This window comes from Sebastes umbrosus, chromosome 3 (genome assembly GCF_015220745.1).
Source record: "Sebastes umbrosus isolate fSebUmb1 chromosome 3, fSebUmb1.pri, whole genome shotgun sequence".
In the NCBI taxonomy this organism is placed as follows: Eukaryota; Metazoa; Chordata; class Actinopteri; order Perciformes; family Sebastidae; genus Sebastes; species Sebastes umbrosus.
In genome coordinates, this window is record NC_051271.1 from 33,813,738 (window position 1) to 33,837,402 (window position 23,665).

At 41.4% G+C, this 23,665-nt stretch overlaps 1 protein-coding gene across 7 annotated transcripts in view; it reads right to left on the bottom strand.

The window, feature by feature from the left end:
- Positions 1-135: 135 nt before the first annotated feature.
- Positions 136-23,665, bottom strand: part of ctnnd1 (catenin (cadherin-associated protein), delta 1) — a 34,122-nt gene continuing 10,592 nt past the window's right edge. For 5 of the 7 annotated variants that reach the window (XM_037763424.1, XM_037763428.1, XM_037763431.1 and 2 more), the window contains 21 exons: positions 22,763-22,837; positions 22,521-22,646; positions 21,104-21,417; positions 20,849-20,939; positions 19,338-19,528; positions 18,839-19,100; positions 17,279-17,350; positions 16,209-16,359; positions 15,497-15,698; positions 11,717-11,834; positions 10,481-10,637; positions 9,109-9,126; positions 8,802-8,867; positions 8,461-8,588; positions 6,393-6,543; positions 6,088-6,283; positions 5,745-5,938; positions 3,795-3,842; positions 3,524-3,606; positions 1,456-1,510; positions 136-450 (listed from right to left, as the gene is read on the bottom strand). In XM_037763424.1, coding sequence (XP_037619352.1) covers positions 392-450; positions 1,456-1,510; positions 3,524-3,606; positions 3,795-3,842; positions 5,745-5,938; positions 6,088-6,283; positions 6,393-6,543; positions 8,461-8,588; positions 8,802-8,867; positions 9,109-9,126; positions 10,481-10,637; positions 11,717-11,834; positions 15,497-15,698; positions 16,209-16,359; positions 17,279-17,350; positions 18,839-19,100; positions 19,338-19,528; positions 20,849-20,939; positions 21,104-21,417; positions 22,521-22,646; positions 22,763-22,837 — 2,757 coding nt within the window. In that variant the 3' untranslated portion in view covers positions 136-391. The remainder of the gene's footprint in view (positions 451-1,455; positions 1,511-3,523; positions 3,607-3,794; positions 3,843-5,744; positions 5,939-6,087; positions 6,284-6,392; positions 6,544-8,460; positions 8,589-8,801; positions 8,868-9,108; positions 9,127-10,480; positions 10,638-11,716; positions 11,835-15,496; positions 15,699-16,208; positions 16,360-17,278; positions 17,351-18,838; positions 19,101-19,337; positions 19,529-20,848; positions 20,940-21,103; positions 21,418-22,520; positions 22,647-22,762; positions 22,838-23,665) is intronic. The other 2 variants (XM_037763426.1, XM_037763427.1) reach the window with 2 other exon arrangements.

Genomic DNA, 23,665 nt, shown 5'->3' on the forward strand with positions numbered 1-23,665 from the left:
AGAAATAGAAAAGTTCTCAGATGAAGCCACAGTGTCTGCTTTTCATCGGAGAGAATTAGTGTCGTCCCGGCAAGTTGTAGTGTTGTAGTGTAGCGTGGAGGGGTAGTGTCGTGGCCATGGTGTCAGATCGAGTGGTTAAGAGTTCAGGGACTCGCAGAGCACAAAGTGGTCATAGCGTCTCGTCCAGTTTTCCACAGGGAGCGTAGATCCACGTCAGTTTTTTTTTTTCCTGTGTGGTTTCATTAGTTTGTCTGCTGCAAAGGAGGAATGTAACAAAAAGGAAAGAGAGACAGAAGAGAAAGCTGCAAAAGAGTGAAGAGGGACAAAAGAGTTGAGTTTTAAGGATGGAGTTTTAGTCCCATCGGTAGTGTAGTGGTCCCCCATTGTCAGTTCAGCAAGGGCAGTAGGTGGGAGGAGGCTGTCGTCTTGTGATGCACACAATCAGTTTTTCTGCAAGAGAAGAAGAGTGTGGGAATTGATCATGTGGGGCGGCTAATGTGAGGCGTTCATGCCTAGGCGGGAAGAATCGCACATTTAAAATTCGGATTCACAGCAGAGGCTTTAAAAAAAAAAAAAAGTAGGGCTGTCAAAGTTAACACGATAACGCGTTTTGTTTTAACGCCACTTATTTCTTTAACACATAACGCAATCGATCTTCTGTGAGGTTGTACCAGACTGTTTTAAAGCTAGAGTAAAGATACTGACATCATATGAAACTAAAAAACCAAAGGAATCCATTTCTTCCAACCATGTCATACTAGCTCGTCACAAAAGAGGTTAAATAACGCTCCAAACGTACGCTAAATTTTGGCGAGGAAAAACTGGCATGGCCATTTCAAAAGGGGTCCCTTGACCTCTGACCTCAAGATATGTGAATGAAAATGGGTTCTATGGGTACCCACGAGTCTCCCCTTTACAGACATGCCCACTTTATGATAATCACATGCAGTTTGGGGCAAGTCATAGTCAAGTCAGCACACTGACACACTGACAGCTGTTGTTGCCTGTTGGGCTGCAGTTTGCCATGTTATGATAAATTGTGATTAATTTGCAATTAATCATGGACATCCATGCGATTAATCGCGATTCAATATTTTAATCGATTGACAGCCCTAAAAAAAAATACATATAATACACAATAGTGGCTGCTGGCATCAAAGTCACCACACGTTAGACAAAAATCACACAAACTGTGCAGAGAAAAATAAAATAAAATCACATCTCAGGAGAACACAAATCACTTGACACTTATCACCAGCAGGGGGAGCAAAAACAGTCCAAATACAGTACAATGGGAGCTCATTGACAACACTGATCACTGTCAAACACACACAAAAAGTCACAGCTCTTAATACACAGCTAAAACATTAGGCCATGCGGTGAGTTGAGAGGAGCAGCCGGTGGGACACACATACCATGCGCTGACATGCAGTGTGACAGTGGGTGTATCCTAACCATCGTAAGAATCCATTAGAGGCAAAGAGGCCTGCCTCTCCCCATACATCCCTCCCTGAGAGAGAGAGACAGAGAGAAAAAGAACGAGAGTAGGATTGTGTGATAGCGAAAGGAGAGAGAGATACCAAAGGTGGCATACAGAGAGAGAGAGAGGATAACACAGCAAGGATACAGAAATAAGAAGGTTAAGTGTGAAAATCCAAAAAGAGAAGATAAGGAGACACAATATGGAAAAGAAAGACGTCAGGGAAAAAGAACAGCGTGTGAGAGAGAGAGAAAAAAGTGGAAGGAAATAAGGGCATCAGATGAGAAAAGAAAGAAGGGTTACAAAAAGGTTAGTTTAATGTTAGCTCATGTTTCAGGGGGGAAAAAAGAACACCGGTGAGAAATTATGTGCAAGACAGTGCTTTAACAAGACATGCATCAACATGCTGTCTGTGGGTGTGTGTGTGTGAGAGCATGTCCGTTCACACGGTAACATTTTTAGCAGTGAAGTTATTGGTCTGTGTATCATCCTGAAATCTGAAACCTCACAAGGTGTGTGTGTGTGTTGCACATGATTATCCAGCTTCATATTTCCAACAATTTTCCATCTTTTCAGCTAGATGATCATGTGCAATCAACGTCCAATCCAAAACTCAGCTTTGTGACGGCACAGACTCTCCACACTGACGTCTCCTGAATGAACTGGAATTATTCTCACAGAGAGGATGCGGAGGCAAACAGTATTAGCATGATAAGGTAACAGGAAGGAGCATCATGTGAAGGACTGCTCTACAGCAAGTTTGTTTCAATGTACTATTAGGGCCTTTCTCAAACCAGCCCCTCCCCACTTCCAGTCCGTGAGCCCAGTTTGTAGTCACACTCACAGCTCAATGAAGCTCCCTTCTTTAAGGTGTAGGGTATAAATACAGTCGCAAGTTTTGGGGCGAACTTTCACCTCTCCAACGGAAAGTGCCGTAACATTTCCTAACCATGGTTTTGTATCAAGCGGAGGGGATATACGAAGATTGACAGTATTAAGAATAAAAAGAATAAGCAATATCCATCCATCCATCCATCCATCCATCATATGTAACCCCTTATCATATTCAGGGTCGCGGGGGGGCTGGAGCCGATCCCAGCTGCCATTGGGCGAAGGAGGGGTACACCCTGGACAGGTCGCCATACTATCACAGGGCTGACACAGAGACAGAAATTCACACTCACATTCACACCTACCAGCAATTTAGAGTCAACAATTAACCTAACCTGCATGTCTTTGGGCTGTGGGAGGAAACCGGAGAACCCGGGAAAAAACCCACGCTAACACAGGGAGAACAAACTCCAAACAGAAGGGCCCCAAGCCGGGTTTGAACCTGCGACCCTCTTTCTGTGAGGCCAAGCGATATACAGAGAAACTAAAACAAAAATAAAACTTACTCCCATGCTTTTGTGGTGACATTTCTTTTCTTTTTTTTTGTAAACATCTTTTCGTTTTTTAACTCTGATGTAAATGAGCAGCTTGGTTTTTGCAACAGTCCCTGTAAATATATAACACTTTATAATCAAATGAACAAGTCTACCGTTTTCTAGACAAGAAAAGAGCAGATTTAACCCCTAAGTTGTTAACGTCTGTACGACAATATTAAATGTCTATCTTAGTTTGAGCAGTTTCTGTTTGTACAGGTAGTTGCACGGAACTTACATTTGTATGGAGCGTGTTCCATGACGAACACAAAACGCAGTTGCATGTGGCCAGTAAGTCGGCATCGATGCAGGCTCGCTGTTGGAGGGTTATATAACCCACTTCCACTCCCCACCAATTGGTTTGGGATGGCACTTAATATGGCAGACCCTCCATTCAAACATGCAAACGGAGTGGAAGTAGGTAGGGAGAGGGTGTAGGGGGCGGTTTGAGAAAGGATCTTTACTCTCACAAATTTTAATTTTCTAGAAACCGCAGGTAAGGTAAGTTAAGGGATGAAGGAAGTATGTAGTAAAGTTTATGTTAGGAGTGAGGGAGTTATTCTCCTTAAAGTGCAGTCATGCAGGGTTATGTGTGTGTGTTAATGTGTCCAGTTTTTACCTGTACTGCATCTTTGTCAGCAGGATCGAGTGTGTTATCCAGAGTGTTCCTTCTACCTCTCTGGTCCAGTGTGGAGTAGGCATCTGAAGAGGAGAAACAGATGTTAAACCAGAGGTGTGTGTGTGTGTTTGTAATGTAAGGATCTCACAAAAAAACTACTCATTGACAGGCTTCATCTGTTACACATGCCAATATCATAGCCTAGAGTGATACTGGCCAGTGAGTGTGTGTGTGTGTGTGTGTGTGTGTGTGTGTGTGTTGTCACACTTGCCTGGTCCCAAGTCATTCATTGGAATCATTTCCCGGTCCCCTTTGCCCCCTGTGTAATAAAGACACAAAAACAATGAGCATCAATATGTGATGAAAAATGGTTTTGTTCCCACAGAGAGGCAGTGTTAACAGCCGGACCTTCTCCTGCCAAAGATAGAATAGTGTGTAGGCGTGTGAGTGTTTTGTAAAGAGTCAGACATGAGCCAACTAGTATTTTTGCAAATATACCGTTTATGTTAATTTAGTGGGTGATGGGTTGGGTTTGGAAACTTTAAAAACCAGTGCCAAAGAATATCTTAAAGAGAAATGTTTAACATAAATGTGGTGACTGACAACCCGCGTTTGGATTAGCTAAAATGCTCCACTGTGGTAAACCCTTAAATGTCTTGCAGGTTGAGACAAACATTCTGTAAAGTCTGCAAACAGCCTATTATATGAACAATGTATCAACTGCAGCACATAAAAACACGGCGACATTGTAAGGAGTGCTGATTCTGACAATGCTCAAAACCACTGGATTTGGAAACATAAAAAGCTGTTGCCATATTTTAATTAAATCAGTCTTTAGAGCAGTCAGAATTGGACCTGTGTGCAAAGTTAAATGATATCGTGAAAAATGTAATATGCATTAGCAAATTAAACAGTAAGACAAAATGCCATATTTAAAGATATACATCTGGGGCTTCATTACAGAGAAATATCCCAACTGCTTGTCCTATCTTAACTTCAGTTTCAAAGATAGGACTTTTCCTTTCTTCCTATTATAGAAGTAGTTCCTAATCTCATGGCTGTGTTCTATCCTATCTCAGACATCCTATCTTATCTTAACTTAATAAATCCTAACTAGATCTGTACATTTGATTCTTTAAATCGGCATAAAAATGGGTTCTGTGGGTACCCACAAGTCTCCCCTTTACAGACATGCCCACTTTATGATAATCAGATGCAGTTTGGGTCAAGTCATAGTCAAGTCAGCACACTGACACACTGACAGCTGTTGTTGCCTGTTGGGCTGCAGTTTGCCATGTTATGATTTGAGCATATTTTTTTATGCTAAATGCAGTACCTGTGAGGGTTTCTGGATAATATTTGTCATTGTTTTTTCTTGTTAATTGATTTACAATAATAAATATATACTGTAATACATTTGCATAAAGCAAGCATAATTGCCCACTCCCATGTTGATTAGAGTATTAAATACGTGACAAATCTCCCTTTAAGGTCCGATTAACTTGCAATTAATTACAATTAATTGTGGACAATCATGCAATTAATCCAAATTAAATCATTTTTAATTAATAAGATAAGATTGATAAGATAGACTTTATTGTCCCAAAGGAAATTTGTCTTGGACACATTCAGTATCTGCTGTTAAGAAATACAAAATATTATGTATATATAATACATGATCCGGGAAATTTAAAGCGTCATCATACGGTTTTTAGTAGCCTTTCATGCATTATATTTCTGTGTTGTGTTGTTCCCCATCTTCATTGTCATTGCCATACAGACCTAACAACAGGGCTGCAGCCATTTTTGGCAGTTATTTTTTAATTAAGGACAGGGTCTATGCCATCCTAACTTGGGATTACTAACTTCCCTAAATTAGTACGGTTCTGTAATAGCTAAATTCCTATCCTAAGATAAGATAAGATTTTTTTTCCTAAATGCATTTAGGAGACATGTTTCTGTAATACCAAAATTCCTAAATGTCAACCTAAACTGAGATAAGATAGGATTTCAGACTCAGGAAGTTTCTGTAATGAGGCCCCCTGATCGCTAATGGTTTGACTTCCAGCAGTAGGTCATATGCTACAATACAAACACAAAGGCAATAAGTCAAATACTTTAACTGGACAGGAGACACTGCTTTCACTAATGAAACTGTGAGATACTTGGCCTTGCAGAGCAGCACACTTTACATGCATGAGTTTCCCTTTTGCTTCCTGACCTTTGTCTATGAGCGGCAGAGTGCTGTCCTCATATCCTCCGTTGGCCCTGGTGTTGTTGCTGGGGGGGTTTAGGTTGACCATGAAGTCCGTCTTCTTCCAGCCGTCCTTCTCCAAAGTGCGCCGCAGCTCCTTGTAGCCCCACACTGTCTGCAGCACCAGGCCGGCCCCACGCACCTCCCGCTCAGAGCGATTACTGGTGATCCCAGTGGACAGGAGAGGCAGAGAGTGGGAATTAAAAACAAGATAGGACTTATGATGCACACATAATGAAGTATTTCAAGGTTGCAGTTTCAACTGGCCACAAACACGTAGACACGGACAGAAAAAGATCTCACGCCATACCCGTCCTTGTTAATGAGCACCAGTCTCTCTATTCCCTGCGAGGCCCTGAGGGTCTTGGCTGCTTCCATGCTGGAGCCCAGCACCTCGTGGAGCGTGCTCAATACCGACACCACCGTCTCTTCCGACAGCGCTCGCACCGGCTGACTCTGACCACCGCCGGGCAGGTTGGCCACCAGGTGAGGCACCGCATGTTTGCCTGACAAAACAAGTACGAGAAGAGCATTAACAATTAAAACACACTTAAAAACGGACTCTATCCTCTTGACACAATAAATCATTGTGCAACAGAGCGCTTCAAGTCTCACCTAGTAGATCTCTGTTGCGTGCGTCAATGGCCATGTTGCGAAGGGCTCCAGACATGGCGCGGACCACGCGGTCATTGCCGTGGGCCAGCAGCTCAGTCATCATGGGCAGACCCTTCTCCTGGCGCAGCAAGGCACGGATGTATCGCCCATACTAAACAGACACACAATTACATTTTGTTTCATTTAATTAGGGCACTAACTACTCTACATTTTGTTGTATTTTCAGACACAGCCTAATCCAAATGCTTGATGATACATGCCAAAGGTGCTCCCCTGAGTAGACGCACCACTGTTTTACAAGTGCCCCTCTAGCACTATTGTGTACAAACAAACCTTTGCATGGTCATTTTCCAAGTGGTTTCCCTTTGTAAGGGGAACCGATTATTTGTATCATGTGAATCTAATTTCAAATATATCCATAAAACAAGTGCACAAAGCACCGACTTTGGTTAAATTTGCATGAAGACAGCCATGTAGTACATTTACAGCATTTTGTTGTACATAATACCGTTCAGAGAAACCTTAATTATTGAGTGCTACAGGAATGAGTCCTAAAACCCAGAAATGAGTTAGCATTTTAGCACTTCCGGTTCCCTCATCTTGAAGTCAATAGGTTTTTGAATGGGTTTTCATTTAGATGCCTGAAATAAGGTCTGCTTAAGCTTAAGAGATTTTCAAGTTTTTTTCTACGACCTAAAATACATCAATAAATACCCCAATCGTGAATTTTTAAGCCTTTATGTGGCTTTAAAAAGGCACTTGCTAACAAGTGGCTAAATGAGACTACTAAACCTCATCACTTTGACTTGTCCGCCTTTACAGCCTCGTTGTGTATACTCGCACTTATGCGTCCGTGGTGTAGTTCACTTATAGCCTAACGTTTGCTGTTTTCTTCTGGCGACTGCTTTCATACTTCAAAAATCATGAAGGTGGTGTTTATTTGTGAAGATTATCTTGCTGAACAAAACGTGTAGGCCTAAGTATCATAAGCGTTTGTTTGCCACAGAGTTTATTTTCTGCAATAATCCAAAACCCGATGCAAAAATCCCATCGGGGTTTTGTCAAGGGAACCCAGGGCGATGCTAAATTCCTGGTTGGCCTACAAAAATACATCCCTGTATTTATATATGGAGGTACGCAAGTCTGGCATTAGGCGTCTTTCCCAAGGAGACTTAAAGCGTAAGAACTCCCATTTCCCCGGATTATTCCATTCTAATCTTACGAGCGGCAGTCTTAAACTCTTAGCCACAGTACTTAGAAAGTGTCATTCAAAACTGGACATGCCTCCTTTATCCCAGGGGATGACAGTAAGTGTTTCCTCTGCCGTAATGTGTGGATTTCCAAGGTCAGGACAAGGTCAAAGTAGAGGCAAGTAAAGTAGTGGGAGTGATCCAAGAAAAGGCAAGCAAGCACTTTGGAAATGAGTGTGTACTAATGCCTCAGTCCACTCCCAAAACACCCTCAGATTGGATTGACTACCATCTTACAAGCTGTTTGGCATGCTGTACGCTGTAAGAGCTGTGCACAGGTCTGTGTTCATGTTTGTTCGGGTCCCACAATCTGGGATAATGTACACACTAGTGTGTGTGTGAAGGTCTTCGCACACAAAGTCCGTATTTTTCTTCTGAAATTGTCACACGTTTAAAAATAAATATGACTTCACGTTTTGTCAATCAGGTTTACACACCGCTTTTCGTCCGTCAAAGTTCTCAGAACTGGTCCGATTTTCTGCGTTTTATTCGCATCCGTCAAAAGGCAAAAGAGGGTTGTTTGACCACTCAGAGCCACCGCTAATGTCATTCATTCATTAGTCCCATTGGGATTAGCGCTATCTATGAAACCACATAATTAATTCAGTATTGTCTTGTAATGCAAATTTTTGCAACGAATAGAACAATAAAACGTATCGGACTCAGTGTGCAAGGTTTCTGCGCTTTCTGACTTTATCGGAAGACGGATTTAAAAAACGCATACAAAAAAATACGGACTTGGTGTGCAAAGACCTTTTTACTAAGCACAGGGAGTGTTGGTGAACTGGAATAGGATGATAATGGATAGGGGTTCTTACAGTCCAGCGTCCGGCACACAGATTCTGAACGGCTCCAGCCGAGGCTTCCAGCACGGTGGGGTTCTTGGACTCCTTTAGCAGAGAGGTATAGATGCGGACCACCTCCGGCTGGTACAGCAGCTCATAGCCTACAGGAAAGAAGAAGAGAGTGGGGAAGTGTGGAGAAGCAAGTGAGGATAGCAGGAGTGATTGATGGGAATATGCAGAAGAAACGGGAGGGAGATGGGCAAAAGGAGGTTTGAGAAGGACAAATATAAATGTTATGAACAAATGCATTTTTTCACTTTTTCTCTACTGCATGATACATATACAGTACAAGTGTTGACTGAGCCTGTGGTTACCTTTAGCAGGTGTGGTCCTCTTTGGAATGTCTATTATGTCTGCAGCTGCATCCTCTTCTTTCCTACCTGGAATCAACATTACAGCCTTAGAAACACACAGCGTCTAAACATGATACATTTATTTTAGAGAATTAGTTCTACGTTTTTTTCTAGTTTGGTTAGACGTAAACTATGACCAAAAACTGAGATGCATGAGGCATGCAGGTTAGTACTAAGACAGTTACAAGCTCAGCTACTCTATTACTACAACAATAACAACAACAGGCAGCAAAAGCAAAGTGCAGTCGTACAGAGGTAAAGAGCTTACCTTTGGAAAACCACTCATCTGTAGCCCAGCGCGGAAAAGGGGAGAGAAGAATAGGGAGGAGGGAGGAGAGATAAAAAAGGGTTGAAGAGGGAGAGGAGAAAGGCAGAACAGGAGGAAGAGAGAGCATTTACAGTAAGTAAGAGGAAAGCAGCCATAACTGAGCCACCCAGTTTAACACCTGCTTACATCCCAACAGCACTGCTGCCACCACTCAGACATCAGCAATGTGACATGCCAAGTATGAAGGCCAAATAAAGCAAAACAAAGGGCACAGTGTAACCATTTTATATACAGTACACACACATCACATCGTAACTGCTCTCTACGGCATCTGTTTGAGAATTTGTTGCCGTAATATATATCTGGGCAGGTTAAATTAAAAATGAACAGAAAAGCATTTACTTAACCAATAAACTGATATCCCGTGTATGATATCAAGTGATCTGACACAGTTCTTGTGTGCTACTCCAATGAGTGATCTTTCTTGCATTGCAGCTACTTTGATGCAATTTTCTCTTTCATACAGTAATACAGTTTTTCCCAACCTGGGGTCTGGGCCCCCCTTAGGGGGCGGGGAGCAAAGATCACAGAGGATGAGCCAGGATTTGTCTCCTCTGAGGTTGTGAAATTTAGATTTGCTCGGTATAACTAAAATCATAAAAACATACTTACTGGATAATTTATACAAAAGTCTGTATATAAAACTATTTAAAAAGATATATATTAAATATTCTGCTTCAGTTCTTATTTGTTGGCATTTAGCCTTTCAAAAACAACATTATCACTGCAGCCAGCTTCAAGGAAAAAAGGTTGGGAACCTACCTAGTCTGGTGGAGGCAAAAACAATAATATTTGTTTGTTGCAGCTTTACATTTTCTTAATTCTTCATTATTATTTTTTTGTTAACATGTAAACTGTTAGTGCTTTCATGAATAAATTGCATTGCATTCTATATTGCCTCATTATATCCAAGTAAAAAGAAAAAATTTAAAAACAAAGAAAACTACTAGAGAGGATATACAACATCTGACTTATTCATATGAATGTTGGCAGATGCAAGATTATGTTATAATAACATATTCAAAGCCACAAAACAGTAAAAAGGGGTTGTGTAGTTGGGGAAAAAAATCAATACTCTCGGTGAAACACAAACAGAGAGCAGCAGGAGAAAGGATGAGCTTTCTCGCAGTTGTGGAAATTGCTAACATTCCTGGGCGAGTGAGTGGTTTTGTTTGTGCAAGTGTGTGTGTGTGTGTGTGTGTGTGTGTCTGTGAGTGCGTGTGCGTGTTAGTATCAGTTTAGTGAGACAATGACATCACCGCAAATGTTCCTCCTACTGACTGAACAAATACAGTCTCTCTCTGACACAGACCTTTGCTCTTGCGAGAGCTGAAGCAGCCCCCCTTCTGGCTGGAGGGGGCGGGGCCCTGGTTGAGGGGCGCGGCCTCCTGGTAGCGCTCATAGCCGGGGATTTCACGATGCACCTGATAGGACAAGTTCCTCAGCAGGCACACGCTGTTCTCTATCAACTGCAAAGATGGAGGACAATCAGTGGGGGATGTGGAGGAAAGAGATAAGAGGAGAAAAAAGTTAGAATTATTCAAATGAAAACTCTCAACCTGCCTAGTATCTCACTAGAGTTACATTACATCACCTACTCGCAAATCACACACCCACTTGTTTTAATAATTAATTATATTTGGTTTAAAAGAGCACTCCATTGATTTAGCATTGCACTCTTATTAACATTGTCAGACTTAGAATGGACTGTTTGGGGAAAATAGGATCAATATTGATACAGCAGAACCAGTCTTTTGTATTCCATAAATTACCCGCAATGCGCTGACAGTTTGGTCGGAGATTTGGGTGTGTTATGCATGGATGTATTAAGAGAACTGGATACAGCGTTGGAGTAGGGCTCCTGTTCATTCCTATGAGAGTTGCTCAGTGGCCCATGAAGCCAAACTGGCTCAACTGCCGAGTGATAAACAAGGACTATGGAAAGGAGGCTGGGTCACATTTCTAAGACGAAAACACGCATAACTCCCAAACCGGACAACGTTGTGGTAGCGACCTGTCAATCACAAGGTAGCCACGCCCTAAAGCATCCCCTGCTTTATGGTCTATTTGACTTTAAATGGGACCATAAGTTACTAAATGAACATCATGCTGTATTGAAGAAGACTTGAAACTAGCGATTGAGACCATAAACTCAGGCTCAATTTCTCATAGTCTTCTGTACAATCAGACTTCTTTTTGCAACCAGAGGAGTCGCCCCCTGCTGGCTGTTAGAAAGAATGCAAATTTAAGGCACTTCCAGATTGGCTTCACCTCTCAGACCCGGAGGTTGCCTCCTGGTAAGTTCACTTCATTCTAACTATACACCCCCATATTTTTTTCTATTTTCTAACTTGTAGTCTTCAGCCCCAACCGATGCTGACTCAAGTGACATCACCTGAGGCAATTTATCAGACTTTGCACATCTCCCTCTAGAGCCACAGTTATTCATATAACTTTTTTTCCCCCACATACTCCCAAAGACATGTAAACAGACTGATGTGTAAAATTGGTTCCCCTTTAATATCAAATAAATCAGAGTTCCGCTTACCTTATTGTCAACGTCTTTACAGTCAATCTGGGATTGGACAATGTACATGAGCGAGTCGACCAATCCTGTGCACTCCCTCAGCTTCCTCCTTGCCTCGCTTCGCTCTGAACTCACATTTCTTTGCAGGAGTGGAAAGTTGAGAAGAGGAGAAACAAGAATGTAAAACAAAATGTGGATTAGCAGTGTGAATGGTTGGAGAAATAATTGAGGCAGTTAAGAGGTTAAAGGGGACAGGAAAGAGTCAATTTGAGTGACTACAAAAGGATTCCAGTATACAATGCTTGAACACACCCCCAAGAGTTGTTTGAATGAAACTCCTGTTAAATCTACTGGTTTACAAAGAGAGTACAGTTTGGCGAGATCAAGTTACAGCTCTGGACCAGAGCTGCTCTCTGACTCAGTCCCACTTAGAGATCTAACAGGACTGGATGGATGGAAACGTGTGGAAACAGAGATCCAGTTAGTTCTTCGGTCAATGATGTAGAAGGCATGTAAAGAAAGGAACATAAGGGAGAAAACGCTGTGGAATGATACTCAGCCTTGGTCTTTTGTGCCAGCTTGTTTTTCACAGTGACAGGCCCGCCCTCTCACACAATACTAGGACACATTCCCTTACACAGCATGGGGCACCGATTCCACTTCACTGCATAGTTCAGGAAGTTTATTTACATGTTGCAGTCGGCAAACAAAGAAAAGCTTTTCGAAGGGAAAAAAAAGAAAAGCTTTAAATTTGCTATATTTATAAAATTCTCAATTTGTCAAGTGTGGTCACTGGAAGCAAATCCTCTCTGTGCACAGGAAGAGAGTGAAATAAAAACTCCACTATTAAACAGAAAGTGAATGCTTCGATCAGAGGAGGATGGATTAATCCGTGTTCGACCTCTTTACGAAGACCCGCTGGACAATTTACTGACACGGTTGCTCTACGGTCCACCAGTTTGGTTCAGACTGAAATATCTCAAAAACTACTGCATAGATTGCCATGAAATTTAGAATGAGTTGTAATAATTTAAATGATCCCTTAATTTTCCATTTAGCTCCATCATGATGGTTAAAATTGTAATTTATCCAATACTTTGGTTCAAATATCTGCAAAATGAATGACATTCCCATCACCCTTGCTAACAAGCTGATATAGATGTAATGAAGTTGCATATAACAAGTATTAAAGTCCACAACTCTACTAAACTCAGATTCAAATTCAGATTGTACTGGATTTACCTTAAACTCATCATGATCATCTTTTCATACAAAATTGACAAACAAGGATTTTCTCTTCCTTTTTATAATAGGCCACTGACAGGATGTTTACCCAAAGCAGTTCTCTGTAAGCAAGTTCCACCTATTGTCTATTTCAAACCTCCATTACCAGGAGAAGTCACACACACTTTTCTGCAAGTTAAAGGGACTCTATGTAAGTTTTTTTACCTTCTGTGACTTTCTAGGTTTCCTCTAGCAGCCTGTAGACTGCTTTTAATGTGAAGAATGCAGGTTTTTTTCCCGAAAATAACACATAACTCAGACTCCAACACAAACTCCACTGAAGCACAAAAATGCCAAAATTCTATCGGGTGAGGCCAGTCTGGCAAAATAGGAATGTGACCACCATCAGGGGGAAAACTAGGATCAACATCGACCGGGCCTTCGATTCAAGGAGGGACCTTCGATTGGTTTTGGGTATCGAAACGGACCCCAAGCTGGTAAAATTCCTATTGGACAGGTAAGCTAACATAACATAAGCTAACATCAACTACTGCCAAGCATGTGGAATACATAGTGATATTGTGCTTTTAGCTGGCTAATGTTGCAAACGTTTATCAACCTGATACCTGTCAATCACGTTCAGTCTTGTTTGTGTCTCCTCACTGTTTTGACCGACACTCGCAAGCGTCTATGTAGTGCGAGCAGTTTCAAAATCATCGGACAACTTCTCCTTACACTTCTTAATTAGATTTTAAGACACTGTTGGTCAATGCTCAGTATAGTTTTAAATCACTTATCAGTATCAGTATCTATAAAAATGAAAACATATATTGTATTTTAATGACAGTGCAGACCTTCTACTCCATGGTGTACTGAGACGATACTGTCCAGACTATTTCTGCAAATACCAAACTTTTGAAGTCTTCCAAGATTACCAAGTTATTCACACATACTTTTCTAGACCTAGACCTAATTAACCGTGTGGTCAAGGGGAATGCATAGATAACAGTCAGAACATGCTGTTTACACTGTATGTGTCAATGCCCCACTGTCCTCTGCCTGCTCCCTCCCTGTGACATTCTCTTCTTCCCCCTCTTCCGATCTCACTGTGAGGCTGCACTTCTCTTCAGCTCTGCCAGATCTCTTCTTTAATAAATAACTAACATTTAACCCTTAAGGCTATTAATGAGCACAATATCAAATTAAATAAGATATCCTGTTTATATGTGCTAGCAGTCCGAGTAAAGGCTTGCGACGCGCACAATAAACACAAACTTTTGAATATGATGGACCTGCATGAAGAGCTTGGTGCTTATTTCTTTCTACTGAAAGTGTAGCAGTTATTGTATGGATATTACCCAAAAATAGAAAAGCAATCAGAAGCATTTTCTATCTGTTAAAACTGATTATAAAAACGAAATAAAATGTCTTTAATGGGCATTTTTATTCTGACTTGATCATCCTGCTGATTATAAGTAAAGGTGTGGAAATTTCTCGATTCTAAGATGCATCGAGATGCGGACGTGAAAGATTCTGCATCGATGCAGTGACAGGACATAATCAGGAGTTTGGTTTCATTTCAGCACAGTGTGAGACTTTACTGCATTTTGCTGTCATTTACTGTCATGTTAGTTTCTCTCCTCTGATCTCTGTGTTTCCCCGAGGGCAAAGCTAACAAACACACCGTGTGCACAGAGCTGAGAGACGGCACTCTGCAGTTCCCTAGCTTGTTGCTCTCGCTAGTTGCTACCAATATCAACTCCATAATGTCAACAATGTTGGGTTGAAAAAATGTGCATGTAGGCTGAAACTCACCCGTGGCGTTGTTATGTCGGGAGATGCAGTGACTTACACCAAGTAAGAGTAGAAGAGCTATGAGTATGGGGAAAAGTCCACAAGTCGCTCGGCTAATTTATGCAGTGGAAAATGCTATAGGCATGCAGGAAGTGCTATGTCTTAGAGCTGCTATGTGAAAACCGTATTTTTGTAGATTACAGCACACTTGTAATGCACTGCAGGATTTATGTTTGGTTTTTGTAATAATTATGTACTGAGGTGGGTCACAGATACTGGTATTGAAAAGATTAAGCTTTTTATATTATAGACTGTTGTAGTCTGTTTTTTGAAACACTTTCTAAATAAAGAGGGAGTTCAGAATTATCTGACAGTTTGTATTAATTGAAGAGAAAGTAGCCATGTGCAGTAATATAAAAATTGAAGATGCGATAGATTGAGATGCATCGAGAATCGTTGTGTATTTGAATCTTCGACAGGTGATAATTGAATATTCCAATCGTGAGGCCAGTGAAGATTCACACCTCTAATTATTAGTGGAATAAAAGTCTTCACATAAACATAGCTTCTCTCCTCTCTCCGTGTTCATCAAGACCACTCCATGATGTTTTTCCCCTCTCTTCTGCTCTGTTAACTGCTCCCTTCCTCCCTCATACATCCCACTGCTCTGTCAGTCTGTTAAGCTGGCATGTTTCCATCTTCCTCACTTGTCTACCATCTCCCCTCCCTCCTTCCACCCCATTCATATCATCAGTAGCAGTCAAACAGCTTTTCCTTCCATACCTCAGGCAGCCTGCTGTGTTGGTGAGGGCCGTCTCCCACTCAAGATGTCTGGGCTTGCAGTTCTCCTCCCCTCCTCCTGCTCCGTTGCTCCCTCGCTCCCAGCCTGAATGGGGCACCATCACCTCGTCGGAGAGGGCGTGCAGTGCATGGTCCACGATCTCCATTTTCACAGAGTCGTGGGACGACAGGTTCCACAGCGTCCCTGCGAAAAAAAGAATAATGTAATTATGAAGCCTAACTCAATTCTTGCTAAATGTCACTTTAAACGGTTGAATGTAATAATATTTTCACACAACAAGAAGGTGTAGAAACATGGGAACATCCAAATATTACAACTAAGGCTATAAATAAGTGTGGGAATTTTCGAAGCCGGTGTCTTTTTGGATATGTTTGACATTTTCAACACGTTCTATAGTATGTTTTTTGTCTCATGATGAACAAACTACCAAAAATGTGATAAAATAAAGTTATCTCAAAAGGAATCTAGTTGTAGTTTTGTAAATAGTGACCCCGCAAGATCCCCAGTCTTTGCAAAATATTATAGTCTGTGACTAAAACCTCTAAGACTTAAGACACATTGTCTTAAAATGTGAGAGGGTGTCAGACTTCATTCTTTTAAAAGTCTTTTAAAAGTCTCCTTGTGTATGGTAGACATTTCTGCCGTTTCCCATTGAGCTGATTGGTCAATGGTGCTGTTGCATGTGCCTCTAACCTGTGATGGTGTCAGTGAGGTCCTGGTCACGGGTCTTCCTCAGCAGCCTGACCAGAGCAGGCACCCCGTCACAGTTCTTGATGGCGATCTTGTTGTCTTGATCTTTTCCATACGAGATGTTCTTTAGCGCTCCACAGGCTGCGTAGTGAACCTATAACAAAAGGTGCAATAAAAGCTTATTGATCCATTGAGTATCATGGAGTATCACTGCTCTCACATACATGGATTTAGTCTAGTAGAAAACAGTGTTGTGCCCTTGTAACTGTTAGATTGTACTACGCAAATGACATGGGTCTTGGAATTTCTACTCATGCAAGTAATTGTCTATAATTGATAATAACTACTTGGCCACATTTCTGACATATTTTCACTATAAAGCAGTGTTAATTTCAGCACAAGTTCATGAACATCCTATAATCAATATTGCATGTCACTTTTACATACATTTGTACTGTGTAATTGAAATTGCTGAGCATGTTTGCATGGTACTACACAGCTGATCAACACACTCACACACAAACAGAGACACAAAGTGTGTGTAGTCTTTGGAACCACTTAAAAACATTAAGAACATGCATTCGCCGTTTGACCCATTTCTCCAGCCAGCAAGTCATCCGACACACACTCAGACTTCAAACTTGTCACTGGCCGTAGAGCATGAAATGTGAAATTAAGATGCTTCTTTGCCTCGAGACTGGAATGCATGATGTGGTTTGTCTGGTTTTGCCCGTATAAAGATCAGCAAAAACCTGCCGCAGCTTGTGCTAAATGAAAGGGAATCATAGAAAAACCCCAGAATGTTTTGGCCGAAACTATATTTAGCACAAATGTTGACCTACGGGATTTGATCAAGAGAAGTCAAATACGTAATGCTTATTTCTATTTCCCTTTCAAATCTGTATTAGAGCCGAGTCTCAAGTTCACCTTATCTCAGGCCGATGAACTGTCTATTGCATAAGAAATACACTACATCCCTTAAGCCTCACTTTTACCCCACCTAGTCAAATCACAACAAACTTCTAGTGAGCAAAGAATGAACAGAAAGCCATGGAGAAAAACAGCAAACTGACCTCTTTGTTTGGGTTGTCAAGCATACAGACCAGAGCTGGGATTCCTTTCAGTCGACGCACATCGCACTTCACCTGGAAAGCAAAAAGGATGGACATTAACGCTGAGGGGCCAAGGAAAGACCAGTTTACTGTTTCTTTAAACAGCCCAGCATATCCAAATTATGTCAACATCAATCAATTAAAAAAGTAAAAAAGACGCAATGATGTACAGACAAATTTAATCAGAGCACCAATGAAGAAAAGAAAAGCACAGGAGAGCATATTAAAGATCCTCAGTGAAGAAGAAATCTCTTGTAAAATCCTTATGGCGGAAAAAAAAAGTACCCAGGCAAATTCATAAAGGAAGTCCCACCATGACAGCTGAGTTTTAATAGTATTACTAGTCTTTTACATGTTGTTGCTAAAAGTCTAGTCATGAGCCTGCTGTCCTATAAAACTAAACTTCCCTTCGGAACAGACAATCTGCATATTCCAGCCATCTGCGGCTCCATATTATGATTTTGGGTAACACTTTATTTGGATAGTCTGCCTACAAATAGTTTATAGAGTATCGGTAACATTTCAACAGCTTGTGAGTTGAGATTCAACGATACAACTGTTTCAATTGAACTTCAAGTTCTACTAAATCATTCTGAGAATATTTAGCTACGTTCATGAATTGTCACATAAATTCTCTAATTCACAGATAATCTGTTAAACATCTACAGACAAAGTGAAACAGTTGTAATTGAAATCTTACAAATACTCTATAAACTACTTGTTGGTGGACTATCCAAATAGTGTTACCTTATTTTTTTTCCTTCTTACAGTGAAACTGCACAAAGTTAACACTGCCTTTCTCCTTTTTTATCATCATTGTTGAGGAGGCAACAGTACGTCATCTTGTTTGAATAAACTTTATTGAAATTGTCACTAGACAAAAACAACCGCAGGCTCCGTGCTTATGTTCAGTGTGAGCATAGAAGTCACAGGTTGGTGCAGAAAGGCATCAAAACGTGTAGTGTGAGTTAACACGACATACAAGATCAATAAAGACACAGAGTGTCTGCCCAGCTTGAGACAGACTTCCTCACTGGATGTTTTTCTTTCCTTGACTGTTAAGTTTTGCTATTGTAAACACAACAAGTGCATTACCACATGGTTAAGCAACCAGCAATGCTGACTGAGCATTGACTTCACTGATCAATAAGTGAAATCTATTAGCATCTTTTAGTTCCAATTCAAAATCAGCTCTATATCCAATATTCAGAGATCCAAAAAAAAAGGGTTGTCACTGTTTACTCCCTGAAATTAAGTTTTCCACCAATCCAGCTACTCCTTATCTTACTCCCACTCATGTAGAATTATTACTTTCGGTCTGTGGCTGTACTATATCCTCTATCATACATGCCTCAGTCATTCCTAGAAAACACATGACTAACATCCTGAGAGATAACAGCGCTGATCTCTGCGCTCCTCAACTAATTGCTTTTAACTAAAGTCTAATCCAATCTACATTACACTGGATACACCACCGTTTTACACCATAAAAACAAATGCTTGCACATGTGCATCTCTTACTTTATCATTCTTGTAGGTGAGATGCTGCAGGTATGCAGCTGCGTTGCTCCTGACGGGGTCCAGCCTGTAGTTCAGCATGGCGATGACCTCTGGCAGCTCCGGTTGACGCCAGCCGCCGGGGCCGGGGCCGGGAGCTTTCCTTAGAGTGCTGTCCAATGAAGCCATGCTGCCTCTTTCACCCTGGGCCAGTGGCGCTCCTCCTCCCCAATAGTACATGTCCCCTGGGCCGCTCATGTCACCATCCAAGGTACCCTCGTAACTCCTGGGGAGGGAAGAGGATAACATATGTGAATGTACACACTTTTCATCTTTATCTTTTCATAATTTCTCTAAAATATAAATGACTGTGAAAGGAACATTATTATGAGCACTTCTTACACACAAACATCACTCTGGAAGATGACTCAGAGACATTACATACAGTGCATACACACAGATACATCTAGATGTTACTCATCCCTGAAACACAGATGAGTCACTACAAAAACACGCAGCTTACCCAGTCCTGCGTGGGGGCCCATGAGGGAACCCATGAAGGTTGCGGGGTACAGTGCTGTAGTGCATTGGGTGTCCCATGCCATAGTCAGGCTCATCATAGCCCATGCTGCGCTGGTCATCCTCCAGACCGTACGGTTCTGGGACAAACCTCTGGATTGAGGATAGCTCCATGGCACTTCCCATACGCCCCACCTACACAGGGACACGGTCCAAAATAATGCAAGTTACAATCCAAATGCTGTGGCAAATTTAGGCTATGGCTTTAAAACAAATGGTGTACTCCTGTAATCCTATTCAATTCTTAACATATAGCATAGAAGCAAAACAGCAAAATTAGCAAGTGAATCTTGAAGTGTCAGCAGACCAAGTTAAAACCCTGTTAAAAGCAAGTGATACAATGACTATGTTTACATGCACACTAATATTCTGAATATGACAATATAGTGAGTTTGATACGGGTCATGTAAACAGCATATTCCATTTAGATATCCTGAATTATTCCAAGTGGAGCATTCTCAGATTAAGACATGTGGGATATGCAGATATTATTCAGGTTTTAGGAGCATTCTTTGGACATGTATACATCACATTCAGAATATGCGTCTCAACTGGGGTTTTTCTGGCAGTTTGGGACACACAGCCTCTTGCCTGTTTACAGCTCTGCGCGTTGTACACAAACCAACTAGTCGACAGTTTGTAGAGATGCAAAAGAAAAGCCCATATTTTTGGCCAGAAGGGGAAACACACCTACTTTTAAACATTATGAAAGACTTGGATATCAACAGGTTTTTGGTAGGGCTGTCAAAGTTAACGCGATATATATACTGTATATACACAAGATATGTGAATGAAAATGGGTTCTACGGGTACCCACAAGCCTCCCCTTTACAGACATGCCCACTTTATGATAATCACATGCAGTTTGGGGGAAGTCATAGTCAAGTCAGCACACTGACATTTGTTGTTGACTGTTGGGCTTGAGTTTGCCATGTTATGATTTGAGCATATTTTTTATGCTAAATGCAGTACCTGTGAGGGTTTCTGGACAATAGTTGTCATAGTTTTGTGTTGTTAATTGATTTCCAATAATAAATATATACATACATTTGCATAAAGCAGCATATTTTTCCACTCATGTTGATAAGAGTATTAAATACTTGACAAATGTCTCTTTAAGGTACATTTTGAACAGATAAAATGTTTTTAACTATGGACAATCATGCAATTAATCATGATTAAATATTTTAATCGATTGACAGCCCTAGTTTTTGGATATGTGCAAATATCGCAACGCCAACCTTTTCAAGGTGGTGATTGAAGGAATTAAAGAGTGAGGCTGTGTTCGCACGATTGAACAAGTCTGCCGTCGGTTACATTAATCAGAGTATGCACGGCTGCATGTAAACGGGAATAATAGTAGAATATTCATTTTCATTTGCAATGTAAATAGCTTAGTAGGAATATTGTCTGTTTTTTTTTTTAATAAGGGCAGTCAATGACTGTTGAACATACCTGTGGCTGAGCAGCATAGGGGTCCAGTTGGTTCCTGCTGGGGGCTCTGTAGCTTGGATCCAGAGTTCTGTAACCATCTGGATGAACCGGTCTGGAGATAGGAGGCACAGGGAAGTTGAGCATGACAATAGAGAGAGATGGAAATATTGGCCAGATTATCATTTGAATTGCAAAGTTAATGTCTCGATGGTTTGAATCCTTGATCAGCTGGACTTACATGAACCTTCGACATACTAGTTTCAACAAACACTATACCTGTAGCGATCATCCATGCGAGCTCCCCTGCTAAGGCTAGCGTAGGCATCAGTTGAGGGTCCAGTGCGGTAGTCGTCGTAGCCCCCTGGCGGTGCGTAGTGGTAGTTGCGGGGCACGGTGTGAGTGGGGTAGTCCATGGGCACGGTGTGAGTGGGGTAGTCCATGGGCACGACACCCCCGGGTGCCTGTCTGTAGACCACGGGTGCATTGTAGCCCCCCATACCTGTCACTGAACCCCCACCATCCAGGGAAAGTGTGTCTGACACGGAGGGGATGACTGTGCGAGTGGTGGTGGTCTTTACCACTTTCTTTACCTTAAAGAGCAAAAGAAGGGAGGCAGGAGACAAGATTCAACAGTTAATATTTACAATCTTAAACTGATGTCACTTATACCCCTTTCACACTGAGGACTCAACCAGGGTTGAACCAGGGTTGGTTGTGTATATGAAAGGGTTAACCCGCGATGATCGACTCGTCTTTGCAACCCAGGTCGAGAGGTGGGTCGGACCAGGGTTGGACCAGGGTCGATTTCGATGTGAAAATAGTGTAACGTTAAAACGAACATAACAAGGCTGCTGAATGAGAGAGACATCCGCCGTTACGTTACAGGGAAGCACACCGTGTTAATAATACCTCCCAGTACCGCCAGCTGTACGCACATCTGTTTTTAAAGCTTGTTTTCACATCTTCTATTTGTAACGTTACCTTATTAAACTTTTATCTTTCAAAATAAACCTGCTAAAAGATCCATCTGTCATCTGTTCTCTCTGTTGTAAACCAGGCATGGTTTATTACTTTATCAAGCAACTAGCAAACTAAATGAAATATAAACTAATTTTATTATGTTTGGACAAACTGTCATATTATCCAACAGTTGCCACATGTCCAGCTGAAAAACTTTAGTAGGTGTACTATATGAAGCCAATCTTTGCTGGGATGGTGGAGTGAGTGGAATATACATTTCAGTCTTCAGAAGTGTCTAATCCTTTTGTAAAGGTTGCCTATATTATCATATTAGATAACATAATGTAGTCTAATATATGATAAAATGGGTACTGTAGATAGATGTAGGAAAAAAGGTTCATGTTGATGAATAGATACTGTAAATCTGTACAGTATGTTGTCTGTATGTGTTTGCATACCTTACAGCTCCATACATACAACATAGTTAAAGATTTTATAAAGCTAAAAATGCTGTGTGTACTATATTTACACTGTATCCCAAAAACATGCATCATTCTGTGACATTTTATGTTTTTGCACACATTGACGATGCCACTTTCATCCCCTCTCTCTATAATCCTCCAGAGGTGTAAAATTAAATTAAATAAATTTCAAAATCGTCACTTTGCAAAGTGTGTAGTTTACACTACACACTTTGCAAAGTGAATTTCCATTTTCCATCAACTCATGTTACCGTGGTTTCTGTGCGCCGCGTGGTCCCATCTTCACTGGTCTCTACAGAGACAACAGGTGGCGCCTCCTGGGGATCTTCCTCCACCGTGTATGTCTCCTGCACCACCTGACCAGGCTCCATCCTGAACTGAACACACATTTCAGAGAAAAGCTAAAATATAGATCTTACATGGGATATCCTCAGGGTTAACCTGCTTAAGAATTGAACCTGTGAAACAAGAGAGGGTTCCGAAAGATGCTTACATGATGTGTCCCGTTGATGTAACCCTCGTTCAGTGTCAGCCTCTCTATGTCTGCATCACAAGGAATGCGGCCGTTCTGCAGGGAGGACGAAATACACGTGAGGATCCAACACACACACACACACACACACAGCTTCGGATGAAAGGATGAATATGCATTTATGAACACACACACACACATCACAACATTGAGCAGTTGAACCTTTCCAGCCATTCAGAGCAACGACTGTACTCATGTCCAGTATTGACCTAAATAAAAAATAAAAAAAAGTGGAAGCAGCAACCGTCGTCAACTTTAATTTTATTGGCGCCCAGCTTTATCTTTTGAAGATTAGGCACTTTAATGCTGTGTTCACACTACGAGCGACAAAAGCAACAAAACGGCCAAGCGTGGCCAGCAACATTGTCGCAGAGTCGCCATTGAAGTGTTACTCAAGCGCTTGTTGATGTCGTTAAATAGCAATGGGAACTGGCTAACAGCAAGAATATGTTGCTTCAACATGTCATTGGAGCGCTAAAAAAAGTTGAGGCCAGCTCAACTTTGATTTATAGCGCTTCACGCACGTCACGCAGCGACACGTGTCGGGCATCAGTTTCTAGCTTCATGTCATCAGCTTCCAGTGAAAAGGACTTGTGGCCTGTTGCTTTGTCACTCATAGTGTGAACACTGCATAAGTTGCTTTGCTGCTGCAAAAGAAAACACAGTTTTTTTTTCTTAGGCATTACGCGTGGTACGCACAGAGCCGGCACAGACAGACTGCATAATTTAAAATGAGAGATAATGTTTCGGTTACGTGAGATGTGCAAGTAAAAAAATGCACATTGACATGCTTGAAGTCTAGACACGGGGTAAGAATGACACTGCATGAACTCCAAAGGTATGTAAACGTCATGAACATGAAGA